Here is a 25,621-nt window from a genome sequence, read left to right as displayed (position 1 = left end):
GAGGACAATACCATAAAGAAAAGATCCTTTTTGAGGACATAATTCGTATTGCAGGGACCGCAAAACCAAAAACAGGACATTATTACTTGGTTTGTGCCGTTTTGTTTTGTGTTTTTTTTTTTGTTTTCTCGGTTGCAATTTTGTGGGATACAGGAGGAAAGGTTTCGATGATGGTTTCGCTAAATGTTTTATCAAAAGATTAGCTGTTCTTTTTTTGTAACGAATTCGTTAGGGCATTTTCGGTTATATTCTTTTGAGGGTATGAATGGTATGAAATCTAAGGTTTATTGAACCTTTTGTTTTATTTATGCTTGACAATGGATAACAAAATTCCCCATTGAGGATTATGGTGGCATTGACCCCATGACTCTAACTAACATCATTTGATAGGGGTTTTTCGCCAAATGGAAATGGAATGAGCCAAAAACAAAAAACTAACTAACAGATACACCAGATACAGTTAAAAGTAGCACGAGTTCTTTTATGCCTTTGGTGTTGCAAAACTATGGCAATTACCGTTTCATTTTTTTGGGGGGGCGAGATCAATAAACTCCAAGATAACAAAGAGTTTGATCACCTTTTACTGCAGCGCGATGATAAAAGGATAATCAACATAAGAATATCTTCTCTTATGCAAGGAGATGGCATCAGTTCAATCACCTTCGAAGCAACTTGGTTCCGTGGTTCCATATGGAATTTATTTCATTGACTTAGACATAAATATTACTTTTGGATTTGCTGTACTCCTTTGACCCAAGATGGCCAAAGGGAATGACATGGCTACTTAGTCTTGATTATCAAACGTCAACCATCGGCGGTCAATAAACCAATCAGGCCAATAAGCTCTAATGCATGGAATTGCATTTCATTAGCTTGGTATTGTCGTCGACATCGTCATCGTCGTCTTCGTCGGCGTCATGGTATTAACATACCTTACCATTCGAAAGGTTTCTTGTTGTAATTTGTTTAAAAAGCCCTCCTTGTTTATTCTCTAAATCATTGTCCACCCTATTTCAAATATTTTGCCATTTTAATTGTGGTTCTACATTGCGTATGACTGTCAATCGTATGCACTCTTCTTCTGACGAAGAGTCATAGGGTTGTTTAGCAAAGTATTTGAAACAAATTTTTCTAAAGAAATAAAATTTTGACAAAATTTTCTACAATAAAATTTTGATAAAATTTTCTATAAAAATAAAATTTTCACAAAATTTTCTATAAAAATAAAATTTTGACAAAATTGTCTATAATAAAAGTTTGATAAAATTTTCTTTAAGAATAAAATATTGATAAAATTTTCTATAGAACTAAAATTTTGAGAAAATTTTGTATAGAAATAAAATCCTCAGAAAATTTTCTATAGAAAATAAATGTTGACAAAATTTTCTATAAAAATACCATTTTGACAAAATTTTCTATAGAAATAAATTTTCGATAAAATTTTCTATAGAAATAACATTTTGATAAAATTTCCTATAGAAATAAAATTTTGACAAAATTTTCTATAGAAATAAAATTTTGATAAAACTTTTTATAGAAATAAAATTTTGATAAAATTTTCTATAGAAATAAAATTTCGATAAAATTTTCTATAGAAATAAAATTTTGACAAAATTTTATATAGAAATAAAATATTGACAAAATTTTCTATAGAAATAAAATTTTGATAAAATTTTCTATAGAAATAAAAATTTTGACAAAATTTTCTATAGAAATAAAATTTTGACAAAATTTTCTATAGAAATAAAATTTTGACAACATTTTCTATAGAAATAAAATTTTGACAAAATTTTCTATAGAAATAAAATTTTGACAAAATTTTCTATAGAAATAAAATTTTGACAAAATATTCTATAGAAATAAAATTTTGACAAAATTTTAATATAGAAATAAAATATTGACAAAATTTTATATAGAAATGAAAATTTGACAAAATTTTCTATAGAAATAAAATTTTGATAAAATTTTCTATAGAAATAAAATTTCGATAAAATTTTCTATAGAAATAAAATTTTGACAAAAATTTCTATAGAACTAAAATATTGACAAAAATTTCTATAGAAATAAAATGCTGACAAAAATTTCTATAGAAATAAAATTTTGATAAAATTTTCTATAGAAATAAAATTTTGACAAGATAGAAATAAAATTTTGACAAAATTTTCTATAGAAATAAAATTTTGACAAAATTTTCTATAGAAATAAAATTTTGACAAAATTTTCTATAGAAATAAAATGTTGACAAAATTTTATATAGGAATAAAATATTGACAAAATTTTCTATACAAATAAAATTTTGATAAAATTTTCTATAGAAATAAAAATATTGACAAAATTTTCTATAGAAATAAAATTTTGACAAAATTTTCTATAAAAATAAAATTATGACAAAATTTTTATGTGTACGCCAGAGTTGAGGAAATATGGTACAACCAGAGAAGAAATATGATCACCTCAAACATGTTTCAAGAGCAAAATGTTATTTGTGGATGGTGACCATGTAACATGTTCGCTGCAACCATTTTATTTTCTCGGGGATTATGTATCTGTTTTCGGAAAGCATGTTATGTTTGGCGAGAAAACAACATTTTTGCGACAAACATGTTACATGGCCACCATCCAAAAATAACATTTTGCTCTTGAGTCATAGGTTTGTTTAGCAAAGTAGTTGGAACAAAATTTTCTAAAGAAATAAAATTTTGACAAAATTTTCTATAAAAATAAAATTTTGACAAAATTTTCTATAATAAAATTTTGATAACATTTTCTTTAAGAATAAAATATTGACAAAATTTTCTATAGAACAAAAATTTTGAGAAAATTTTGTATAGAAATAAAATTCTGAGAAAATTTTCTATAGAGAATAAATGTTGACAAAATTTTCTATAGAAATACCATTTTGACAAAATTTTCTAGAGAAATAAAATTTTGGCAACATTTTCTAAAGAAATAATTTTTTTTTTCATTCGTTTTGTTCTTTAATCATTGTTGTTGTTTTTTTGATTTCAGCTTAAAACCATACAATAACAAAACAAAACGAATGAAAGAAAGAAGAGGAAGCACGCTCAAAATAAACCCAGCCAACTGCACTCAAAAAGATGATTTGACGGTGGCAAAGGAAAAGAGTTATGTTTGTACGAATTTATTTCGGCATAAGCCGGCTATCATGTAAAACCTTTTTTCGGAAGGTTCAAGTGTGGTTGGGTATAATGAACTGCCTGAATTTATTCTTATTGGTTGATAGTTTTGCTGCAAGTAGATGCTGATGAGAAATGTGGTAATTCCGAAACGTGCGTCCATCCAACCATCGTGCAGTCTATAGGGCTTTGCCCAAATAAATTTGACAAACATTCTTTTCCTCTGTTGGTTAAGCTACACTTGTAGTTTAGTCAATGCATGGTTTTAAGCTAAAATAAAAAAAAAACAGCAACAACAAATAAAATTTTGACAAAAATTTCTATAGAACTAAAATATTGACAAAAATTTCTATAGAAATAAAATGCTGACAAAAATTTCTATAGAAATAAAATTTTGACAAAAATTTCTATAGAAATAAAATTTTGACAAAATTTTCTATTGAAATACCATTTTGACAATATTTTCTAAAGAAATAAAATTTTGGCAACATTTTCTAAAGAAATAAAATTTTGACAAAAATTTCTATAGAACTAAAATATTGACAAAAATTTCTATAGAAATAAAATGCTGACAAAAATTTCTATAGAAATAAAATTTTGATAAAATTTTCTATAGAAATAAAATTTTGACAAAATTTTCTATAGAAATAAAATTTTGACAAAATTTTCTATAGAAATAAAATTATGACAAAATTTTCTATAAAAATAAATTATGACAAAATTTTCCATAGAAATAAAATATTGCTGTTAGAATTCCACGTCTAATTGTAGGCTTTATTAACGTGTGACGAAGTTTCTACTATCTAAATGCATTTTTGCTTTATAAATATTCTTTAGTACGATATTATCGACTTTCTCTCGCTAAGAGCAGTATGGACCTCTGTAGATTCGATTCGTGTTACACATAAGAAACTCTTTCACCACAAATAAGAAATTCTTTCGAGACACATAAGGAACTCTGCTATAATTGAGGTTGAAAACGATATTATCGACTATATACACTTTCTCCCACAAAGAACACTTTGCGCCGCTATAGAGGAGACTCCCGTTTCATATAAGTCTTTGTTATAATTGAGGTTTAAAGATAAAAACGCACAATTTGTCTCAGGTATATACCGATAACGAAATGTTCATTACGAGCCCGGTTTGCACCTTTAATTAAATATCCTTTAACCACAAAAAATGCATTGGTAATTTTATTATAACAGCTACGTGAGGCGTTGTTATCGATTGTTTACGTTTTTTTCACAAAAGAAATACATGGCAAAACTGCATTAGTGGCAAGAAACATGAATTTACACACGGGCTGCATACTGAGCCATAGCCCTCTAGCGAATTGTCAAGACAGTTCGGTTGTTTAAATTGTCTCCTATAAGAAATGTCAGGGAAAACTGCATTACCGGCGACCAATAGGAATTTTTAATTCTCCGGACTTAAGATCCATAGAGCTGAAATTTCACTGAACCTCTAAAGAAATTTCTGTTACCCTTAAGAAGTTGGGACTTAAGGCCGGTATGCACTTCGAGCAGAAGTTTTCGCTATCCCAAATTCCTCGACATGTTATTATCAATTGTTTACAATATTGGTGTCATAAGAAATACAGAACAAAACACAAACAAAATTTCTTTTAGAGATCCATGTGTGGTCCAAAGAAACACATGGTAAAATTTTCTTAATGATATGTAGCATAAAATTTTATTTCTTTTCACAGTACTACCATGTATTACTTATAGCCCAGTGTCGGAAATTTTTGTTGCTACGATGTTATCGATTGCTTAAATTTTCTCCAACAAGAAACACATGGTAAACCTTCCATACCGACTACCAATAGGAATTTTCGCTAGAAGTGCACACCGAGCTTGTGGGAGCAAAATGGACACAGTCGGTAATAAAGTCTCCGGAGTTTTCGTTAGCAAAAATGGCTATGTATTTCTCATGGGTAGCGGTAATAGGATAAAATATAAACAATCGAAAACATAGTCCTAATAGCAATTTCGCCAACAAAATTGATTTTACAAAACCTTATCCCAATTTACGCCGAAGTTCCATACAGAGATTTTAGGAACAAAATTTACAATTATCATGAAGCCAAAAATTTCATTTCCATGACAGGAACACAATTTCGCCACACATTAGATATACTCTTGCATACTGGCTTTAAGCCTACAGGAATGCATTGCCATTTTTCCTAACGAAAATTATGTGAACCGTTATTATCGACTATTTTTTGCTGCCATAAGAAATGCGGGATTATTGATAAGCAAATGAAATTTGCATAAACAAAACTTTTCGAAAATATTTACTTGATTTTGTGCCTTTCGTATTCGATTTTGTGGACAATAGTGGCCTTTCCTATTCGACTAAATCTAAAAAATAGCAAAAACATATTAAATTAATCCTACAATCTAAGTACTACAGTTTAAAGCACACACAAAACGGTTTTATTACCATTGGATTTTATGTCATGTTGTTTTTCCAATTCCGATTTCTTGTTGTGTGTGTCTATTGTCTTATGCACTAAACTTCTGCCATTGATTTGGCATTTCTTAGGATTTCCTGTCTTCGCTTTCGAAAAATTCATTGGCCTCCATCATACCCCATCATCTAGCACCAATGCTCTAGCTAGTCAATGTTTTGACTTGGATTTGTCATAGCGGTCATTATGTGTATAAACATTCGATGCGACAAAGCGCAAAAGAAACCAGAGAAGATATTACAATACCCACTTTTTTAAGAAATCTTCCGCCATTCCATTAAGAAATGTGTTTGTTGGTGTTTGAATGTTGTCCATTGGTTACAAGTGCAACCCCTTCGATTTGGTTTTCATTAGCCCTTAACACTGGGAAAATTTGCATTGTTCCAAGTGTGTAAAGAAATTCATATCAGGACATACCCCTCAAGTATTTCAATGATTGATTTTATCCCCACCGCCCGCTCTTAAGGCCGGTATGCATCTCTAGCAAAATTTCCTCTACCCATAAAAAAAACACTTCTAAAGGGTGATTTGTTAAGAGCTTGATAACTTTTTTTAAAAAAAAACGCATAAAATTTGCAAAATCCCATCGGTTCTTTATTTGAAACGTTAGATTGGTCCATGACATTTACTTTTTGCAGATAATTTCATTTAAATGTTGACCGCGGCTGTGTCTTAGGTGGTCCATTCGGAAAGTCCAATTTTGGGCAACTTTTTCGAGCATTTCGGCCGGAATAGCCCGAATTTCTTCGGAAATGTTGTCTTCCAAAGCTGGAATAGTTGCTGGCTTATTTCTGTAGACTTTAGACTTGACGTAGCCCCACAAAAAATAGTCTAAAGGCGTCAAATCGCATGATCTTGGTGGCCAACTTACCGGTCCATTTTTTGAGATGAATTGTTCTCCGAAGTTTTCCCTCAAAATGGCCATAGAATCGCGAGCTGTGTGGCATGTAGCGCCATCTTGTTGAAACCACATGTCAACCAAGTTCAGTTCTTCCATTTTTGGCAACAAAAAGTTTGTTAGCATCGAACGATAGCGATCGCCATTCACCGTAACGTTGCGTCCAACAGCATCTTTGAAAAAATACGGTCCAATGATTCCACCAGCGTACAAACCACACCAAACAGTGCATTTTTCGGGATGCATGGGCAGTTCTTGAACGGCTTCTGGTTGCTCTTCACTCCAAATGCGGCAATTTTGCTTATTTACGTAGCCATTCAACCAGAAATGAGCCTCATCGCTGAACAAAATTTGTCGATAAAAAAGCGGATTTTCTGCCAACTTTTCTAGGGCCCATTCACTGAAAATTCGACGTTGTGGCTCGTTAGTAAGTCTATTCATGATGAAATGTCAAAGCATACTGAGCATCTTTCTCTTTGACACCATGTCTGAAATCCCACGTGATCTGTCAAATACTAATGCATGAAAATCCTAACCTCAAAAGAATCACCCTTTATATATTTGCTAACGAAAATTCTGTGAAACGTTATTATCGATTTTTACATTTTGCTCCAATAAGAAATTCTGTGATATTGACGTGCAAACGAAATTTCCGTTAGAGGTGCATACCGGGATGTATTTTAGCTTCACTATAGGGCTGTTTTCTTTTAGCACTGAATACCCTAAGCAGTCACAGACTAAAAGAAACCAGAGTACTCGTTTATCCAGGACATCTCCAAAAAATATACAACACTGCCATCAGCTGTTTAAAAACTATCAGAGAAAACAAGTGAAATCTTACTTTTTTAATGTATGAAAAGCTTAAATAGTAATAAATATTTACTGCAGCGATTATTTATGGTACTTTACCACTTTGAATCTCAAGTTATTCGATATATTAGTCGAAAAAAATTTGCTATTGTGAATCTAAAAAGCGTCACTTTACCAAAATGCAATCTGGCAACACCGACGCGACTTGCACTGATGAGATGTTCTAGATAGAACACCAGTGCAACGATGTTCTGGATAGCCCATACAAATGTTGCATCGAGCGCTGAAAGAAAACAGCCTTTATGTATTTCAGTTATTCCGGACGACAGTGTTCGTGTCGAACATATGTCATTATAAGTTAAGTCCGAAGCAGAGAATGAAGCCGTCGCCGAATTCGTCGACTCAAAGTTAGCCGCCAATTAATCAAAAATATTGATTTGAATCAGAAAAAGTTATTAATAATGGTTGCATTTTTTGTCAAAATGTTTAACTTTCCACCCAAAATCCGTCAGTATCAAGTTGCTACACGGATGAAAAAGACTGTTTTTCATATGTTTGGCTATAAACATTATATGTTTGGAACACAAATTTTTAAACACAATATTTTTGAGTGCAAGCATATAATGTTCATAAACTAGCATAACATGTTTGGGACATATATGTTAATATGTTAGAACATATTATGTTTGGGACATAAAATGTTTGTAAATATAATATGCTTGGATGCAAACATATATTAATTTAGAAATAGCCTATAAACATATATGTGTTTAGTAGCTTGGAGCGCTATTTAACAGGGAGCGATATTGAATTAAGTTGGTGGTTGTTGCTTGTTATTACAAAATTAACATTTTATTTTTCCTTGGGCAATTGATCAGCTACTTCTTTGATCCTTACAAACTGTGTGGTCCGCTGTTCGAATCCCCGTCCGGCAAAAGGTAAAATTAAAATAAAAAAAATTGAATAATTTCTTCTACAATGTTTGTATTACAGAAAAAGGTGCTAAGAACTAAAACATCTCGTGGAAGTGAGAAAGATGTCGGGGAATATACAATTGGGCAGAAACAAAATTTTGAGCATTCAGGTCGAAAACCTATGTTGTTAGCACCTATATTACCTGTTTATTTTCATAGTTCATTATGATTGTAAATATATAAATAAATAAATAAAATTTTGAGCACAATATTGTTTGGGAGATTTTTTTTAAGCATATAATATTTTTGGGTGCAAAATGCTTCCAAACATATTATATGGTCACATAATAACATATTGTTTTTTGGAAGACAACATTATTGAATTTGGATGCAAAAATACAAAATGTTTGGAACTTAGACTACCCAAACATATATTGTTTAGACCAATATGCTTTCAAACATATTATATATTGGTAGAGATCAAACATATAAATGTTTGGGCAATACCCAAAAATGTATATGCTTGAAGCAAAATATGTTTGGGAGTATATATTACAGAAGCGTTTTTTTGTGAGGGTGTATAATAATTTTGCAAAAATTTGGCTCAGAACATTTGAATTATGTGTAAATGTGATTGCAAGATAAGTTGTACAACTAATCTCATTACCATTCGGATAACATCAAATTGATTTTATTATGGATAATTGGCCGCCGTCGATAAGACAAATTTATATCGGCTTAGCCATCAAGCCGCCACCGCCGGAGACAAAAAATTAGTATTAGCCTCCGCCGACAAAAATGAGTCGGCTTCATTCTCTGGTCCGAAGGCATATTCGATACTGCTGCATGTTTATGGGATCGATAACACATTTACCGATTATTTAGTCATCGCCGACAAGTCGTATCGATCCGACACACTGTAAGATTCTTTACAAAAACCGACATTACGTTCCGGAATAACTGATAGTCTGTAAAGCGCATTATGCGAGCAAAATATAAACAGTCGATTATAACGCTCAATGGCATTTTCTTAAGGCTGGTATGTACCTCTAACAAAATTTTCAAAATTTTATTTCTATAGAAAATTTTGTCAAAATTTTATTTCTATAGAAAATTTTGTCAAAATTTTATTTCTATAGAAAAATGTTATCAAAATTTTATTTATATAGAAAAATGTTATCAAAATTTTATTTATATAGAAAATTTTGTCAAAATTTTGTTTCTATAGAAAATTTTGTCAACATTTTATTTCTAGAGAAAATTTTGTCAACATTTTATTTCTATAGAAAATTTTGTCATTTTTTTTTATAGAAAATTTTCTCCAAATTTTATTTCTATAGAAAAAACAAAAAAAAATATTTCTATAAAATTTTATGAAGTACCTCTTAGTTAGAGAGGAAAAATCTACCATTTTTGGTAGAATTCTACCAAATGTAGCAACAGTGGTTGCCACTCGTGCCAAAAATAAAAAAAATCTACCAAATTAAAAAATCTTATTTTGAAATTGTTGATCAAATTTTTGTAATTAGTATAAAAAATGTTTTTTATTAGAAAGTTATATTTTATATTGAATGTATACAAAATTTTGTCGAATTTTAATTTCTATAGAAAATTTTGTAATTTTTTTTTTCTAAAGAAAATTTTGTCAAAATTTTATTTCTATAGAAAAATGTTATCAAAATTTTATTTATATAGAAAATTTTTTCAAAATGTTATTTCTATAGAAAATTTTGTCAACATTTTATTTATATAGAAAATTTTTTCAAAATTTTATTTCTATAGAAAATTTTGTCAACATTTTATTTCTATAGAAAAATGTTATCAAAATTTTATTTATATAGACAAAAATGTTTTTTGTTAGAAAGTTATATGTTATATTGCATTTATACAAAATTTTGTCAAATTTTAATTTCTATAGAAAATTTTGTCAAAATTTTATTTCTATAGAAAATTTTGTCAAAATTTTATTTCTATAGAAAATTTTATTTCTTTAGAAAATTTTGCAAAAATTTTATTGTATAGAAAATTTTGTCTAAATTTTAATTTATGTAGAAAATTTTGGTCAAAATTGTCTCAAGCATGTATAACTGTTTGGGATTAGAGTACGAAAGTTTTTGTCAAAAAGCGGTTTCATCAGAGTATAATCCACTATGTTTGACACATCGAGTATTTATTTGAGGTCTGAACTATGATCGTACGATTTTTACGACCAAAGCTATAGGTCGCGCATCCGTACAGTCCTTGTTGCGGCTGACTGTTTGGCCAATATGTCCAAAGGCAATAGATGCGACATTACATTAAGGAAATATATTCCTGTCTTACTAAATGCCCTTGAGATAGCATTTATACAAAATTTTGTCAAATTTTAATTTCTATAGAAAATTTTGTAAAATTTTTTTTTAAAGAAAATTTTGTAAAAATTTTATTTCTATAGAAAATTTTATTTCTTTAGAAAATTTTGTAAAAATTTTATTTCTATAGAAAATTTTGTCTATCGTTCGAACTTTATCTTCACTTGTCGACTACCGTAGTGCGGATCATTTCTTAGAAAATTGTTGCTCCTTTTGTTTTTGTGCAGTGTATGAATCGGGGTTTGCTTTGAACACTTATAGGTATTCCGGTGTGATTTTACGTCCCATTGTTATGTAGGTGTAAATGGGCCTCTTGTTATAATGGAATGTATTTAAATGTGATTAAACTACAATAGCGAAGGAATTAAATAATAATTTGTCATTGTTAGACGACGACCTCAAGGGAATAGTAAAAAAAATACAAACAATTAAAGAATTGTCACTTGGAAATAAGTCGAAGTCTTTTTATATAGATATCGCTGGTAATATTTCACGAGATCGATAACATATCTGGCTTAAGCCAGATATATACTACTGTAGAAGTTTTGATAGGAAGTCGTGTTCGACTGTTTCCTTATTGATCCTGTAAGCCCGTTTGCAGTTCTAGCGAAAATTCTTATTGTATATCAATATGACAGCTTTCAATAACATCGTGATAGGAAGTCGTGTTCGACTGTTTCCTTATTGATCCTGTAAGCCCGTTTGCAGTTCTAGCGAAAATTCTTATTGTATATCAATATGACAGCTTTCAATGACATCGTGGTTACGATTGCATATTGGCCATTCCTCATTTATCAGTAAAGGTCGATAAAACAGTTTCATCGTGTAAAGGTTGATTAAAAAACACATAAAATTCAGAAAAATTCATGAAATATGTATGCCAGTCGATAGTACAGTTAATATAATTTAATGTTTGAAGATCATGTCATGCAACTGGTGAACGCAACTACACCTCAAATGGTCCATGCGCTTAGTCTATATTTTGGCATACGAATAAATGCTTAAATGCGCTTGTTTTCTTTTTTTTACTAGATACCCAACGTTCAAACTTTTTTCAGCATTGTAATCAACTGTTTAAAAACAAATGAAGTCTTTCTAATGTATACAGTTTTGACATGTGTTTTTATTGGGAGCAAAATGTTAACAGAAGATAACAACGCATCATGGCAATGCACTTCATGCGCCTTGCAGACTATAAGTTTATGCGGACGACAGTGGTTGTGTCGAACATATCCCATATATTGGCCACATTATAAGTTAAGTCCGAAGTCGTATCGATTGGACACACTGTAAGATTCTTTACAAACACAGACATTCCGACCGGAAAAACTTATAGTCTGTAAGACGTGGAAATCCGTTTATATGCCGATAACAGAGTTCAGTCACAGGAAAGTTTCGTTAATGCCGGGTATGCAGCTCTTGCCGAAATTTCGTTTGCATTGATTATCCAACATTTTCTATGTAGCTCTTGCAAAGATTTTGTTCCATGCAAGGTGAACATGTTAGAATGTAAGAAATCGATAGAAATCGAGGATTTGCATTGAAAGTTTAATTTTTTGGTGGTAGTCACGAATTAAAGTCCTTTTCGCTCTAGGACGCATATATAAAGAGATATGATCAAAATACGTTTTTCATATAAAAATTTCGATTTTTCGAGGATTTATATTGAAATCTTATTGTTTTTGTTTGAGTGGTCCAATTTGAACTCCTTTTCGCTCCAGAACGCATATTTAACAATACATGGCCAAAATAAATTTTCCATATAAAAATTTGGATTTTTCCGAGGATTTGCACTGAAAAAAAAATAATGAAAATTCTCGTTAGATTGTAAGTAATCGATAACAACTCATCACGACATTTATAAACATTTCTTATTTCACTAAAATTTCATTGGACTTGCAAAAATTTCTGTTGCATACGAATAATACAGTTTGCAATCTATTTCCTCTGACGGAATTTCTACAACTCATAAAAAATATACGGACTTTATGATTAGCAGACATTTCTGGTTTCTCTACCGAAAATTCGTTGAATCATTGTTATCGACTGTTTTCATTTTCCTCCCATAAGAATTCATAAGGCTGAAATGCACCTCCAACAAAATATACACTACCCATATGATGTACATTGGTGTTTCTGCTACCGAAAAGTGTGTTATCGACTGTTTACATTTTGCTCCCATAAGAAATAAATGGAAAAACTGCTTTGTTGGCACGCGACAGGAATGCAAATATTCCTGCTATATGCCAATAATACAGTTTTCCCATGTAATTCTTATGAAAGAACAAGTATATAGGGCCGTAAGTTCGGCCCAGCCGAAGCTTATGTACCCTCCACCATGAATTGCGTAGAAACTTCTACTGAAGACTGTCATCCACAATCGAATTACTTGGGTTGCGGTAACACTTGCCGATGGCAAGGTATCTTAAAACTTCCTAACACCGTAATATATACCACATAGTCCATACGTGGTATATATTAAACTAAAAAAGGCCGATTAAATACGTATATAATTAAGTTTTAAGTTTCTATAAAAATAAAATTTTGACAACATTTTCTATAGAAGTAAAATTTGGAAAAAATTTTCAATAGAAATAAAATTTGGAAAAAAATTTCTATAGAAATAAAATTTTGACAAAATTTTCTGTAGAAATAAAATTTTGACAAAATTTTCTATAGAAATAAAATTTTGACAAAATTTTCTATAGAAATAAAATTTTGATAAAATTTTCTATAGAAATAACATTTTGACAATGTTTTCTATAAAAATAAAATTTTGATAGATTATTTTTGGCTCGAGTGGCAACCATGATTATGAACCGATACGGACCAATTTTAGTGTGATTGGGGATCGGCTATATATAACTATAGACCGATATGGACCAATTTCGGCATGGTTATTAGCGGCCTTATATTAACACCACGTTGCAAATTTCAACCGGATCGGATGAATTTCGCTCCTCCAAGAGGCTCCGGAGATCAAATCTGGGGATCGGTTTATATGGGGGCTATATATAATTATGGACCGATATGGACCAATTTTAGCTTGGTTGTTAGAGACAATATACTAACACCACGTACCAAATTTCAATCGGATCGGATGACTTTTGCTCCTCTAAGAGGCTCCGGAGGTCAAATCTGGGAATCGGTTTATATGGGGCTATATATAATTATGGACCGATGTGGATCAATTTTTGCACGGTTGTTAGAGACCATATACTAACACCATTTACCAAATTTCAGCCGGATCGGATGAAATTTGGTTCTCTTAGAGGCTCCGCAAGCCAAATCGGGGGATCGGTTTATATGGGGGCTATATGAAATTATGGACCGATATGGACCAATTTTTGCATGGTTGTTAGAGACCATATACTAACACCACGTACCAAATTTCAATCGGATCGGATGACTTTTGCTCCTCTAAGAGGCTCCGGAGGTCAAATCTGGGAATCGGTTTATATGGGGGCTATATATAATTATGGACCGATGTGGATCAATTTTTGCACGGTTGTTAGAGACCATATACTAACACCATGTACCAAAGGTCAAATCTGGGGATCGGTTTATATGGGGGCTATATATAATTATGGACCGATGTGGATCAATTTTTGCACGGTTGTTAGAGACCATATACTAACACCACTTACCAAATTTCAGCCGGATCGGATGAAATTTGGTTCTCTTAGAGGCTCCGCAAGCCAAATCGGGGGATCGGTTTATATGGGGGCTATATGAAATTATGGACCGATATGGACCAATTTTTGCATGGTTGTTAGAGACCATATACTAACACCACGTACCAAATTTCAATCGGATCGGATGACTTTTGCTCCTCTAAGAGGCTCCGGAGGTCAAATCTGGGAATCGGTTTATATGGGGGCTATATATAATTATGGACCGATGTGGATCAATTTTTGCACGGTTGTTAGAGACCATATACTAACACCATGTACCAAATTTCAGCCGGATCGGATGAAATTTGCTTCTCTTAGAGCAATCGCAAGCCAAATTTGGGGGTCCGTTTATATGGGGGCTATACGTAAAAGTGGACCGATATGGCCCATTTGCAATACCATCCGACCTACATCAATAACAACTACTTGTGCCAAGTTTCATCCACCATAGGATGGGAGGTATATTAACTTTGTCATTCCGTTTGTAACACATCGAAATATTGCTCTAGGACCCCATAAAGTATATATATATTCTGGGTCGTGGTGAAATTCTGAGTCGATCTGAGCATGTCCGTCCGTCCGTCTTATGAAATCACGCTAACTTCCGAACGAAAGAAGCTATCGACTTGAAACTTGGCACATGTAGTTGTTATTGATGTAGGTCGGATGCTATTGCAAATGGACCATATCGGTCCACTTTTACGTATAGCTCCCATATAAACGGACCCCCAAATTTGGCTTGCGGGGACTCTAAGAGAAGCAAATTTCATCCGATCCAGCTGAAATTTTGTACATGGTTTCAGCATATGATCTCTAATAACCGTGCAAAAATTGGTCCACATCGGTCCATAATTATATATAGCCCCCATATAAACTGATCCCCCGATTTGGCTCGCAGAGCCTCTAATAGAACCAAAATTCATCCGATCCGGCTGAAATTTGGTACATGGTGTAAGTATATGGTCTCTAACAACTATGCAAAAATTGGTCCAAATCGGTTAATAATTCAATGATTAAAATCGCTATGTTCATCGTAATTAAAGGAATAGGAAAAACAGTTAGGTAATATGGGGAACATTTAAAAATTTGAAGCAGAACAAAATGTGAAGCAGATTTTTGGAAGAAGGAGTGACGAAGTAAATTTTGTGAAAATGAAGCAAAATACTTCGATTGAAGTAGTAGCGGCAGCACTGTGGTGTTCTATCCAGAACATCTCATCAGTGCAATTCGCGCCGATCTTGCCAGATTGTGTTTTGATAAAGTGACGCTTCATCGATTCACAATAGCACTTTATTGTGACTAATTTATCGAAAAACATGTAATTCAAAGTGGTATAGTGTCATAAATAATCGCAGCAGTAAATATTTATTACTAATTGAAGAATTTCATACATTAAAAATGCAAGATTTCACTTCTTTTCTGTGATTGTTTTTAAACAGCTGATGACAGTGTTGCATATTTTTGGAGATGTCCTGGATAAACGAGTACTCTGTTTTCTTTTAGTCCTTCACGGCTTAGGGTATCCAGTGCTAAAAGAAAACAGCCCTAATGTGGTGTTGTTATGCACCACTGGCGGAAATTTCGTTTGTGTGCCAACAATACAGTTTTGCAATGTATTTCTTGTGGGAACAAAATGTAAACAATCGATAATAACGCCTCACGGAATTTTCGTTAGCAAATATATTGCAATGCATTTCTTAGGGGTAACGGAAATTTCGGCTGGAGGTGCATACCGACATTTAGATGTCTTAATGTATTCCTGTCTAAAAGATTTTAATCGTACGACTGTTATTTTGCTATGTGTATACCATTAATAAAGTAAAACATAAAATTGTCTAAAAACCTTCAAATACCATTCCATTAAATTTGCAAAATCTATTCGACCTCGTTGCAGTGATAAGAAAATATGATAACATTTACAGTCTTTTGTTTACCTTATGATTGCTTTTTTCTTTTTATTAGATTTTGCGATTAATGTAGAGGTAAATAAAAGATTATATTGATAATAGTACTTAAAGAAAGTTGAAGATATAGAAATGAATAGTAATAATGTAATTCTTAATAAATTCTAAGTAATAAGTAAAAATTAATTCGGAATTTTAAGCTATAAGGCCGGTAAAAAAATTTCCGCTACTCATAAGAAATACATTGCTAACGATAATTCCAAGGGACGTTGTTATCGATTGTTCGGATTTTTTTCTCATAAGAAATGCACGGAAACTGCGTTATAGACAAGCAACATGAATTTTCGTTAGAGCTGCATAACGTGTAGCGGACAGTACTGATGCCGAGGGAAAAAAATAAAGGCCGGTATGTACCTTTAAGCCAGGCTTGCAAATCTAGCTGCAGCTACCCGGATGACGGGGTAGCTGTCATCCGGGTAGCAAATACAGTAATGCGTTTCTTATTAGCCCGGTATGCAGTTCTTACAAAAATTTTCGAAAAATGTAAACAGTCGATAACATCATCCTAATGAAAATTTCAGTTACAAAAGTGTTTATGCATTTTCTTACTTCATTCGTTTTGTTATTGTTGTTTTATACTTCAATCATATTTGTTGTTTTGATCTCAGCTATACAAAATTTTGTCAAAAGTTTATTTCTTCCCAATTAATGAATTATTGATAAAAAAAAAACGAGATCGAGGTCTGTGTTTTCAATTTATTTTTATTCAATATTTCGTCTTTTCATTGAAAGACTTCATCGGGAAATTTTTTGAAAACAACAAAAGCATTACACCCACTATTGAGTAGAACCTAACGACTCAGATTCTGTTGTAACGACTCTGAATCGTTAGGTTAAGTTTATTATTATTTCTATAGAAAACTTTTGCAAAATTTTATTTCTATAGAAAATTTTTGCAAAATTTTATATCCATAGAAAATGTTTGCAAAATTTTACTTCTATAGAAAATTTTTGAAAAATTTTATTTTCATAGAAAATGTTTGCAACATTTTGCTTCTATACAAAAATTTTGAAAAATGGTATTTCTATAGAAAATTTTTGAAAAATGTGTTTTTTATAGAAAATTTTTGTAAAATTTTATTTCCATAGAAAATTTTTGCAATATTTTACTTCTATAGAAAATTATTTAAAAATTTTATTTCTATAAAATATTTCTATAAACAATTTTTCGATAGTTTATTTCTATAGAAAATTTTGTCAAAATATTATTTCATATTTCTACAGAAAATTGAAGTAACTATTAATTGTAGAGAAATATTTTGCAAAATCTACCAAAAAAATCAAGAATTCTACCAATCTACCAAACAGTAAAAAAAATCTATCATTTTTGGTAGAATTCTACCAAAGGTGGCCACCGTGGCGGTACACCGTCCGTCAGAACAACTTTTGATCATTTAGTGCATTTATAAATCACATGGGGCATCACTATAATTTTATGTCCTGCTTCTCTATATCGAACGAAAGGTTTCTTTCGTATTCCAAACGAAAAAAAATGATTTCGGTTCCTCTATTTCGGAAGGCAAGACACTTCATATTTTGTTGTCAAGTAATAAACGAACATATACAATATGTTATTTGTCAAGAAAACATTAAAAGCATTGTTAACATTTGAATGAATTTTCAGGCCAAAAATTTGAAAATACTCACTTTTGATAATCGATGTATTCTCATACAAACGATACCAACTTTCAAAATTAGAAAAACCCAAATTCATTCGAATTCGAGTGACTGTCGAATGGGTTTTCGTTCGATATACAGGAACAAGGCATTAATTGTGGATAAAATTGAAAAATATTCTAAAATAAAAATAAATAAAAAATTTATAATTCCCGCTATTGTCTTCGTTTATTCTTTTTGCCGGACGGGTCATCTATTTAAAAGATGGGTAAACAATCGATAATAACATCTCGCTGAATTTGTCTTCAAATAAATTTATATACAGTGAAGCCTCTCTTGGCAACGTTTGCAATATTAACAAATAAAAATTAATCTCTCTTAACTGGAAAAAATTTAGACGACCGTGGGTGTCCACTTCTGAGAGGTAAATGTAAATTCATTATAGATAGCTAATGATTTTCTCACGGGAACTAAAGTTTACTTGGCTTAATAGGGATCTTCTTTTTATACATAATATTGTTAAATCATTTTTATTTGTAAATAAATTTATTATATCATTGTTAAGGATAAATAATACGTACTTAATTAGATTACGATTTTTTTGTTTTATATAATACAATTGCAATACCTGCAGGACCTTAGTAACCTATGGAGGTTTATAGTCATTGGTCCTTCTTATCCACTCCATCAACTATTTGATGTATACACTCCTCGGTTATTTTCAAAAGCACTTCTGACAATTTCTCTGCCGTAAAAGGTTTATCCAGCGGTGGTACATGCACAAACAGCGAACGTGTACAATCATAATCCAATGATTTTAAATATATATAACCACACAAATAATTTCCAACATTTTTGGAGACTTTAACTAATTTCGAATCAAGAGCATCGGGTGTACAAGCACAATTATCACTAATCACTTGTACAATTTTGTTTACATTTAATTTTGTGAATATCGCCGTCTTTTTGGGGGAACAATTTTTCAGGCAAGCTTTTGCCTCTTTTAAATATTGACCAGCGAAGTCCTGTTTACAGAAATTGTTATTATAGGCAAGCTTTTCCACATTCACACACGTTGAATGACCATTAACACCGCAGTGTATTACCAGCAAGGGATTCATTGACCAAATTTGTTCTACAGTTCTATCCACCGCCTCATATTCAACAGGTACTTCGATTTTATTCAATCTGTATTTGGTATTGCCCACCATTAGGTCATCCGGCAGCAAGCGGACCTTAGATGTAAGGAGTCATTATTCATAAATTTAAACTACATTTGTTGTTTCTTACCGCCTCCCAACTTGCATTCACATCTTCATGACCAAAAAATGGACCAAAGCCTGTAACAACGATAAGATTTTGTTTTGCATCTGCAACATATTCACATTGCTGGGATTGGGTCGCCATTAAGTTGACTGTTTTGCACAAAAATAATAATAACAATGAAGTCATATGTTTGACATTATGCCAAAGTTGCAAAACATGGTACTATTATGACTTTTTTTGGTACATTTAGTATCTGTGATGGTACTCTCAAGGTGAGTTTATAGGTAGCACTCTTGATAAATATTATTTTGGCATGCATGTTCATATTACAGCATCCCTGCCAGCATTTCAACCCAATAAACACAAACGTTTGAAAAATGCTAAATTTCAACAATTTTTCAAAGGATTAGGGTAAGATTCAAGTTGAGAAATTGTTGAGAAAATCGCGTTCTCAACAAAAAACAGACATTACCCTCAACACTGAAATTCAACACATTAAGGCCGGTACTCTGTTCGGTTTTCGCGTTGAAACTCCATACAAAACCAAAAAATGCGAAAAATTTGCGAAATTTTTTCCATTTGTGATACTTTGTTTTTTTCGTGTTGAAAAACTGACGTTTATAGCACGGCGCCATTTGCAATGTGAATTCAGAAATAATTTATTTATTAAAAACTATTTGTGCGGGTTTATAAATCAAACACGGGCCATATTTTTGTTCCGAAACTACCCTGCGAGCATTTCAAAGTTCCATTTCATCTTCATCGCTACCACAGACTCGTAAATGTCACTACAACCATCCTACTGTGATGGGGGGCAGCATATCATAAAGTACAAAATGTACTTCATAAATGTATTTTGCCATCACTACTTTTACAAAAGCCATTTTATTTTTTGTGAAACGCCAAGCGCAACCAGCTTGTTATATTTTATTTAAATAAAAACGAAAATAAAGTTCTGAAAACATAGTTTTTACGCTTAAAATTGTGAAAGGTATATTGGTGAACAATTTTTGATTTTCCAAATGGAATAAACCCTGCCAGCATTTCAAAGTTCCATTTCAACCTCATCGTTACCACAGACTCGTAAATGTCACTTCAACCATCATGAAAAGGTACATCAAAAAGTACATGCAAGTAATTTGCCATCTCTACTGTTAAAAAAGCCATTTTTTGTGAAACGCCAAGCGCAACCAGCTTGTTATATTTTAATTAAATAAAAACGAAAATAAAGTTCTGAAAACATAGATTATACGCTTAAAATTGTGAAAGGTATATTGGTGAACAATTTGGTGATTTTCCAAATGGAATAAAGTGATTGTTTTTCAGATATTTTACAGACACGCTGCCTCCATGGAATAAAAACACTGGTTTATAGACGCAGCAACATCCCTGCCAACATTTTTTGAATTTGGGGACTCTTTTGAGAATGCCCACTACGTCGAAAACAATCATATACGACATCAAAAACTCGTCGGAAAAGCGCCGTCACTATTGAGAAGTTGTACCACGCCAAGTTACTACAAAAAGGTTTCGCATGAGTGCAATTATTAGGTGCCTTTATAGATCAATTTAGAACGACGCCAATAAGAGACCCTCCAAACAATCAGAAAAAGCACATTTTAAGATAGTGGTAAAAGAATCATTGTGGTCGAGTAAAACACGTTTGTTTAGATATTTATTAATTTGATTAATCATTTACAAATTCTTAAAAATATAACATTTATACCACTATCACATTACATTTAACATAATTTTTGGCATTAATGATGATGTTGAGTTACAAGTAGCGAGTTACATGTTGCTGCGTCTATCAACCAGTGTTTTTATTCCATGGAGGCAGCGTGTCTGTAAAATATCTGAAAAACAATCACTTTATTCCATTTGGAAAATCACCAAATTGTTCACCAATATACCTTTCACAATTTTAAGCGTATAATCTATGTTTTCAGAACTTTATTTTCGTTTTTATTTAATTAAAATATAACAAGCTGGTTGCGCTTGGCGTTTCACAAAAAAAATGGCTTTTTTAACAGTAGGGATGGCAAATTACTTGCATGTACTTTTTGATGTACCTTTTCATGATGGTTGAAGTGACATTTACGAGTCTGTGGTAACGATGAGGTTGAAATGGAACTTTGAAATGCTGGCAGGGATGTAACTCGCTACTTGTAACTCAACATCATCATTAATGCCAAAAATTATGTTAAATGTAATGTGATAGTGGTATAAATGTTATATTTTTAAGAATTTGTAAATGTTTAATCAAATTAATAAATATCTAAACAAACGTGTTTTACTCGACCACAATGATTCTTTTACCACTATCTTAAAATGTACTTTTTCTGATTGTTTGGAGGGTCTCTTATTGGCGTCGTTCTAAATTGATCTATAAAGGCACCTAATAATTGCACTCATGCGAAACCTTTTTGTAGTAACTTGGCGTGGTACAACTTCTCAATAGTGACGGCGCTTTTCCGACGAGTTTTTGATGTCGTATATGATTGTTTTCGACGTAGTGGGGATTCTCAAAAGAGTCCCCAAATTCAAAAAATGTTGGCAGGGAAGTGATTGTTTTTCAAATATTTTATAGACACGCTGCCTCCATCGAATAAAAACACTGGCTGATAGACGCTGCAACATGTAACTCGCTACTTGTAACTCTACCTCATCATTAATGCAAAAAATTATGTTAAATGTGATGTGATAGTGGTATAAATGTTATATTTTTAAGAATTTGTAAATGATTAATCAAATTAATAAATATCTAAACAAACGTGTTTTACTCGACCACAATGATTCTTTTACCACTATCTTAAAATGTACTTTTTCTGATTGTTTGGAGGGTCTCTTATTGGCGTCGTTCTAAATTGATCTATAAAGGCACCTAATAATTGCACTCATGCGAAACCTTTTTGTAGTAACTTGGCGTGGTACAACTTCTCAATAGTGACGGCGCTTTTCCGACGAGTTTTTGATATCGTATATGATTGTTTTCGACGTACTGGGGATTCTCAGAAGCGCCCCCAAATTCAAAAAATGTTGGCAGGGTATACAAAGGATCAAAGGAATAGCAGATCAATTGCCCAAGGAAAAATAAAATGTTATTTTGTAAAAACAAGCAACAACCACCAACTTAATCCAATATCGCTCCCTGTAAAATAGCGCTCCAAGCTACCTAAAAAAACGCCGCTTTCTATGTGCGAAATAATGGTTTCCATAAAAATTTTTCGCAAGAATGAACATAGTACCGGCCTTTAGCAATAATATCTCAAGTGTTATCCTCAAATTGAAATGCATCGTTACTCAATAATTTGTCAAACAATTTTCGATGCGAGTCAAATTCAAAATTAACATCGTTGCAAATACTTTTCAACCTAAATTTGTATGAATGATATCCCCACTTCAAATTGATAGTCAAAGCCAAAATTCTATGGATTTTGTATAATTTATTCATTTTCATCAATATAAAATATATAATAATACACTAGATAATACACTACAATACCAATTGATAAATAATAATCTTTTTAAACATATCAACAAATAAGAACATAAAAAAAAACAAACAACAAAACTTTAAATATCTTAAACATTATTAATAAACACTTTTGCATTGATAATTCGATTTCCTTCCTTTTATTAACATGCGGGCAATTTGAAATAAGGAACGTACTGGACCGCGTGTTAGAATTGATTTCCAGCAAAAGGAATTCACAAAATATCCATTTTAAACTGATAATAGCATATGAATTAAACTGACGATGTGATGCACATTTTCATCCAGAAGTTGTTGATTTCAACAATTTGTTGTTTTTAACAATTTTAATTGGTTGCACTTGTAATGTTTCTGGAAACTTTTTCTTGTCGATAAGCCACTCATTTTTATTGATCAGCTTCTTATTGTTTGCAAGAATGTAGCATCCAAAGATTTTAGTTTTCTGAAAAGAGATTTAAATTTAGTGACTTCTCTAAAGTGTTGATTTAATTTTTCATATTGACGTACCAATTATTATAAACTATTTGAAGCAGTTCCAGTTAATTGTCCACCATTTTTTCATCGGTCAGCTTTTTAATGTTTTCAAGAACGTAGAATCCATAATTTTAGTTGTCTGCAAAGAGATATACATTTAGTGACTTCCTTAAAGTTTTATTTCATTTTTTATTTTCACTTACCTATTTTTATAAACTATTTGGTTATTTGTCCAAAATTTTCCATTTTTTTTTTATTTTTTGCAATTGACCACGAACTTCGTTGCACAAATAAGTATTGAAAAACACAAAGTTTTTTCGTTGCATTTTAGGGTAGTGTTTTGTCAAAGTTTTCTCATATTATCTTCAAAACCTTTTCAAAGATTTCGTCAACATTTTGGCAAATTGGAAGTAATTCGCAAACAATTTGAAGATGTATTGAAGATGAGCTATTTCAAGTCAAGTTGAATTTATATAGTAGAGTATTACGAGTATGATCTTTTTTGGTAGGAACTTTTATTTTATTTTATTTTATTTATTTGGTTTTATTTTTTCACATTTTTATTTATATATTATAAGATTTAATCAAATTTTTATTTTGTTTAATGTTTTTTGTTTTTGCTTTATGTAATTCTTTGTTCAATGCATATTTATTTATTTATATTTATTTTTAATTTTATTTTTTTTTATCTTTTTTTTTATACTACATAATTTAGTTTTAAGAGATTTTTATTTTTTATTGGAGTAGTAATGCTATTGCTCTCATTCTTGTAACGTTTTTAGGGTCTCATAGACTTTGTTACATATATGTTGATAAATAAATAAATTTATGTTGAAAATTATATTTACCCTCAAACTGAAAAGTTGTTGCATTTGAAAAACGCTCATCCTGTGTTAATTGGGTTGGGTTATCCCAATAAACACAAACGTTTGAAAAATACTAAAATTCAATAATTTTTCAAACATTTTTTCAAAGGATTAGGGTAATATTCAAGTTGAGAAATTGTTGAGAAAATCGCGTTCTCAACAATAAACAGACATTACCCTCAACAGTAAAATTCAACACAATAGCAATAATTTCTCAATTGTAATCCTCAAATTGAAATGCATCGCTACTCAATAATTTCTCAAACAGTTTTCAACGTGAGAAAAATAAAAAATTAGCATTGTTGCGAATACTTTCAAACCACAATTTGTATGAAAGTCAATCCTAGTTCTAACTGAAAGTCAATACTAAATTTCTAGGGATTTTGTAAATTTTATTATTTTTTTCGTTAACAAATATAATAATCTTAAAAATAACATTAATAATATATAAAAATAATAATATAATACCAATCAAAATGTAATTATCTTATTAAACGTATTAATAAATAAAACTATGAATACAACTTTAAATATCTTAAACATTTTTACATGTATAATTCCATTTCCTCCATAATGTTGGTGTCAAATAACTACTAATTAATATGCTGGCAATTTTAAATAATTACTATCGAGGAACTTGCTGGCTTGTGTGTTAGAATAGATTCCAGCAAGAGGAAATCACAAAATATCAACCTGATGACGGGATGTAAATTGATGTAATGCACATTTTCATCCAGAAGTTCTTGATATAGGAATTGTTGCACTTTGTAAGTTTTCTGAAAACTTTTCTTTGTTGTTTCCTTCATTGGTTTTTCATCGGCCAACATCTTCCAAGAATATACCATCCAATGATTTTAGTTTTCTACAAAACAATCGAGTTTTGTGATTTCCATTATGTTTTCATTTCACTTTTTATTTTGACTTACCAATTTGTATTTCTTCCAAGAACGTCGTGATTTCCTCAAGAACGTTGGTGTTACAAAATTGTTGTTATTAAAATACTGGCAATTTTCAGGAACTTGATGACCCGATGATTGGAATAAATTTCCAGCAATTTCAATTCACAAAATAACAAATTAAACCGATGATGCGAAGTAAATTAAACTATCGATGTGATGCGAATTATCATCCAGTAGTTGTTGATATGGAAAAGCATAAATACCAAGTTTTTTTGGTTGCACTTTGATTTATGGAAACTTTCTCTTCTCGATAAGCCACTACCATTGTTCATCGGCCAGCCTCTTAATGTGTCCAAGAATCAGCATCCAAATATTTTAGTCTTCTGCAAAGAGATTTGAGTTTAGTGACTTCCTTAAAGTTTTCATTTCGTGTTTTAGTTTTACTTACCAATTATTATAAGCAATTTCAATTGATTATTAAAAAATTTCCACATTTTTGTATTTCTTCCACGAACTTTGTTGACCAAAGTAGTATTGAAAACCATGTGGTTTTTTCGTTGCATTTCAGGGTAGTGTTTTGTCAAAGTTTTCTCCAATTATCTTCAACACATTTTCAAAGTTTTCGTCAACATTTTGCCAAATTGGTTGTAATTCGCAAACAACTTGAAGATGTATTGAAGATGAGCTTTTTCAAGTCAAGTTGAATTTATGTTGAAAATTATATTTACCCTCAAACTGAAGAGGTGTTGCATTTGAAAAACGCTCATCCTGTGTTTATT

At 31.3% G+C, this 25,621-nt stretch overlaps 1 protein-coding gene and 3 long non-coding RNA genes across 6 annotated transcripts; 1 reads left to right on the top strand and 3 right to left on the bottom strand.

Moving 5' to 3' along the window:
• Positions 1 to 12,213: 12,213 nt before the first annotated feature.
• On the bottom strand, positions 12,214 to 19,291 carry LOC142234631 (pyroglutamyl-peptidase 1). 2 transcript variants are annotated; one of them, XM_075305790.1, is made up of 3 exons: positions 19,132 to 19,291; positions 18,470 to 19,076; positions 12,214 to 12,379 (listed from the first exon to the last, which is right to left on the bottom strand). In XM_075305790.1, the coding sequence occupies exons 1-2, from the start codon at positions 19,246 to 19,248 to the stop codon at positions 18,504 to 18,506; spliced, it is 690 nt and encodes a 229-aa protein (XP_075161905.1). In that variant the 5' UTR covers positions 19,249 to 19,291; the 3' UTR covers positions 12,214 to 12,379; positions 18,470 to 18,503. The 2 variants fall into 2 exon arrangements, with proteins under 2 accessions (XP_075161905.1, XP_075161904.1); XM_075305789.1 differs by lacking the exon at positions 12,214 to 12,379 and having other exon boundaries at positions 18,340 to 19,076.
• A 972-nt stretch (positions 19,292 to 20,263) lies between these two features.
• Positions 20,264 to 21,900, top strand: LOC142234891 (uncharacterized). The gene is made up of 2 exons (XR_012721738.1): positions 20,264 to 20,376; positions 20,434 to 21,900. It is a non-coding gene; the product is annotated as an uncharacterized LOC142234891 (long non-coding RNA).
• Positions 20,750 to 21,309, bottom strand: LOC142234890 (uncharacterized). Its single transcript, XR_012721737.1, has 2 exons — positions 21,021 to 21,309; positions 20,750 to 20,963 (listed from the first exon to the last, which is right to left on the bottom strand). It is a non-coding gene; the product is annotated as an uncharacterized LOC142234890 (long non-coding RNA).
• A 2,414-nt stretch (positions 21,901 to 24,314) lies between the features above and the next one.
• Positions 24,315 to 25,619, bottom strand: LOC142236799 (uncharacterized). 2 transcript variants are annotated; one of them, XR_012722201.1, is made up of 4 exons: positions 25,571 to 25,615; positions 25,291 to 25,504; positions 24,870 to 25,225; positions 24,315 to 24,805 (listed from the first exon to the last, which is right to left on the bottom strand). It is a non-coding gene; the product is annotated as an uncharacterized LOC142236799 (long non-coding RNA). The 2 variants fall into 2 exon arrangements; XR_012722200.1 differs by having other exon boundaries at positions 25,291 to 25,619.
• Between the last annotated feature and the right edge of the window lie 2 nt (positions 25,620 to 25,621).

This window comes from Haematobia irritans, chromosome 4 (assembly GCF_050003625.1).
Source record: "Haematobia irritans isolate KBUSLIRL chromosome 4, ASM5000362v1, whole genome shotgun sequence".
Classification (NCBI taxonomy): domain Eukaryota; kingdom Metazoa; phylum Arthropoda; class Insecta; order Diptera; family Muscidae; genus Haematobia; species Haematobia irritans.
This window is presented reverse-complemented; position numbering and strand designations above follow the sequence as displayed.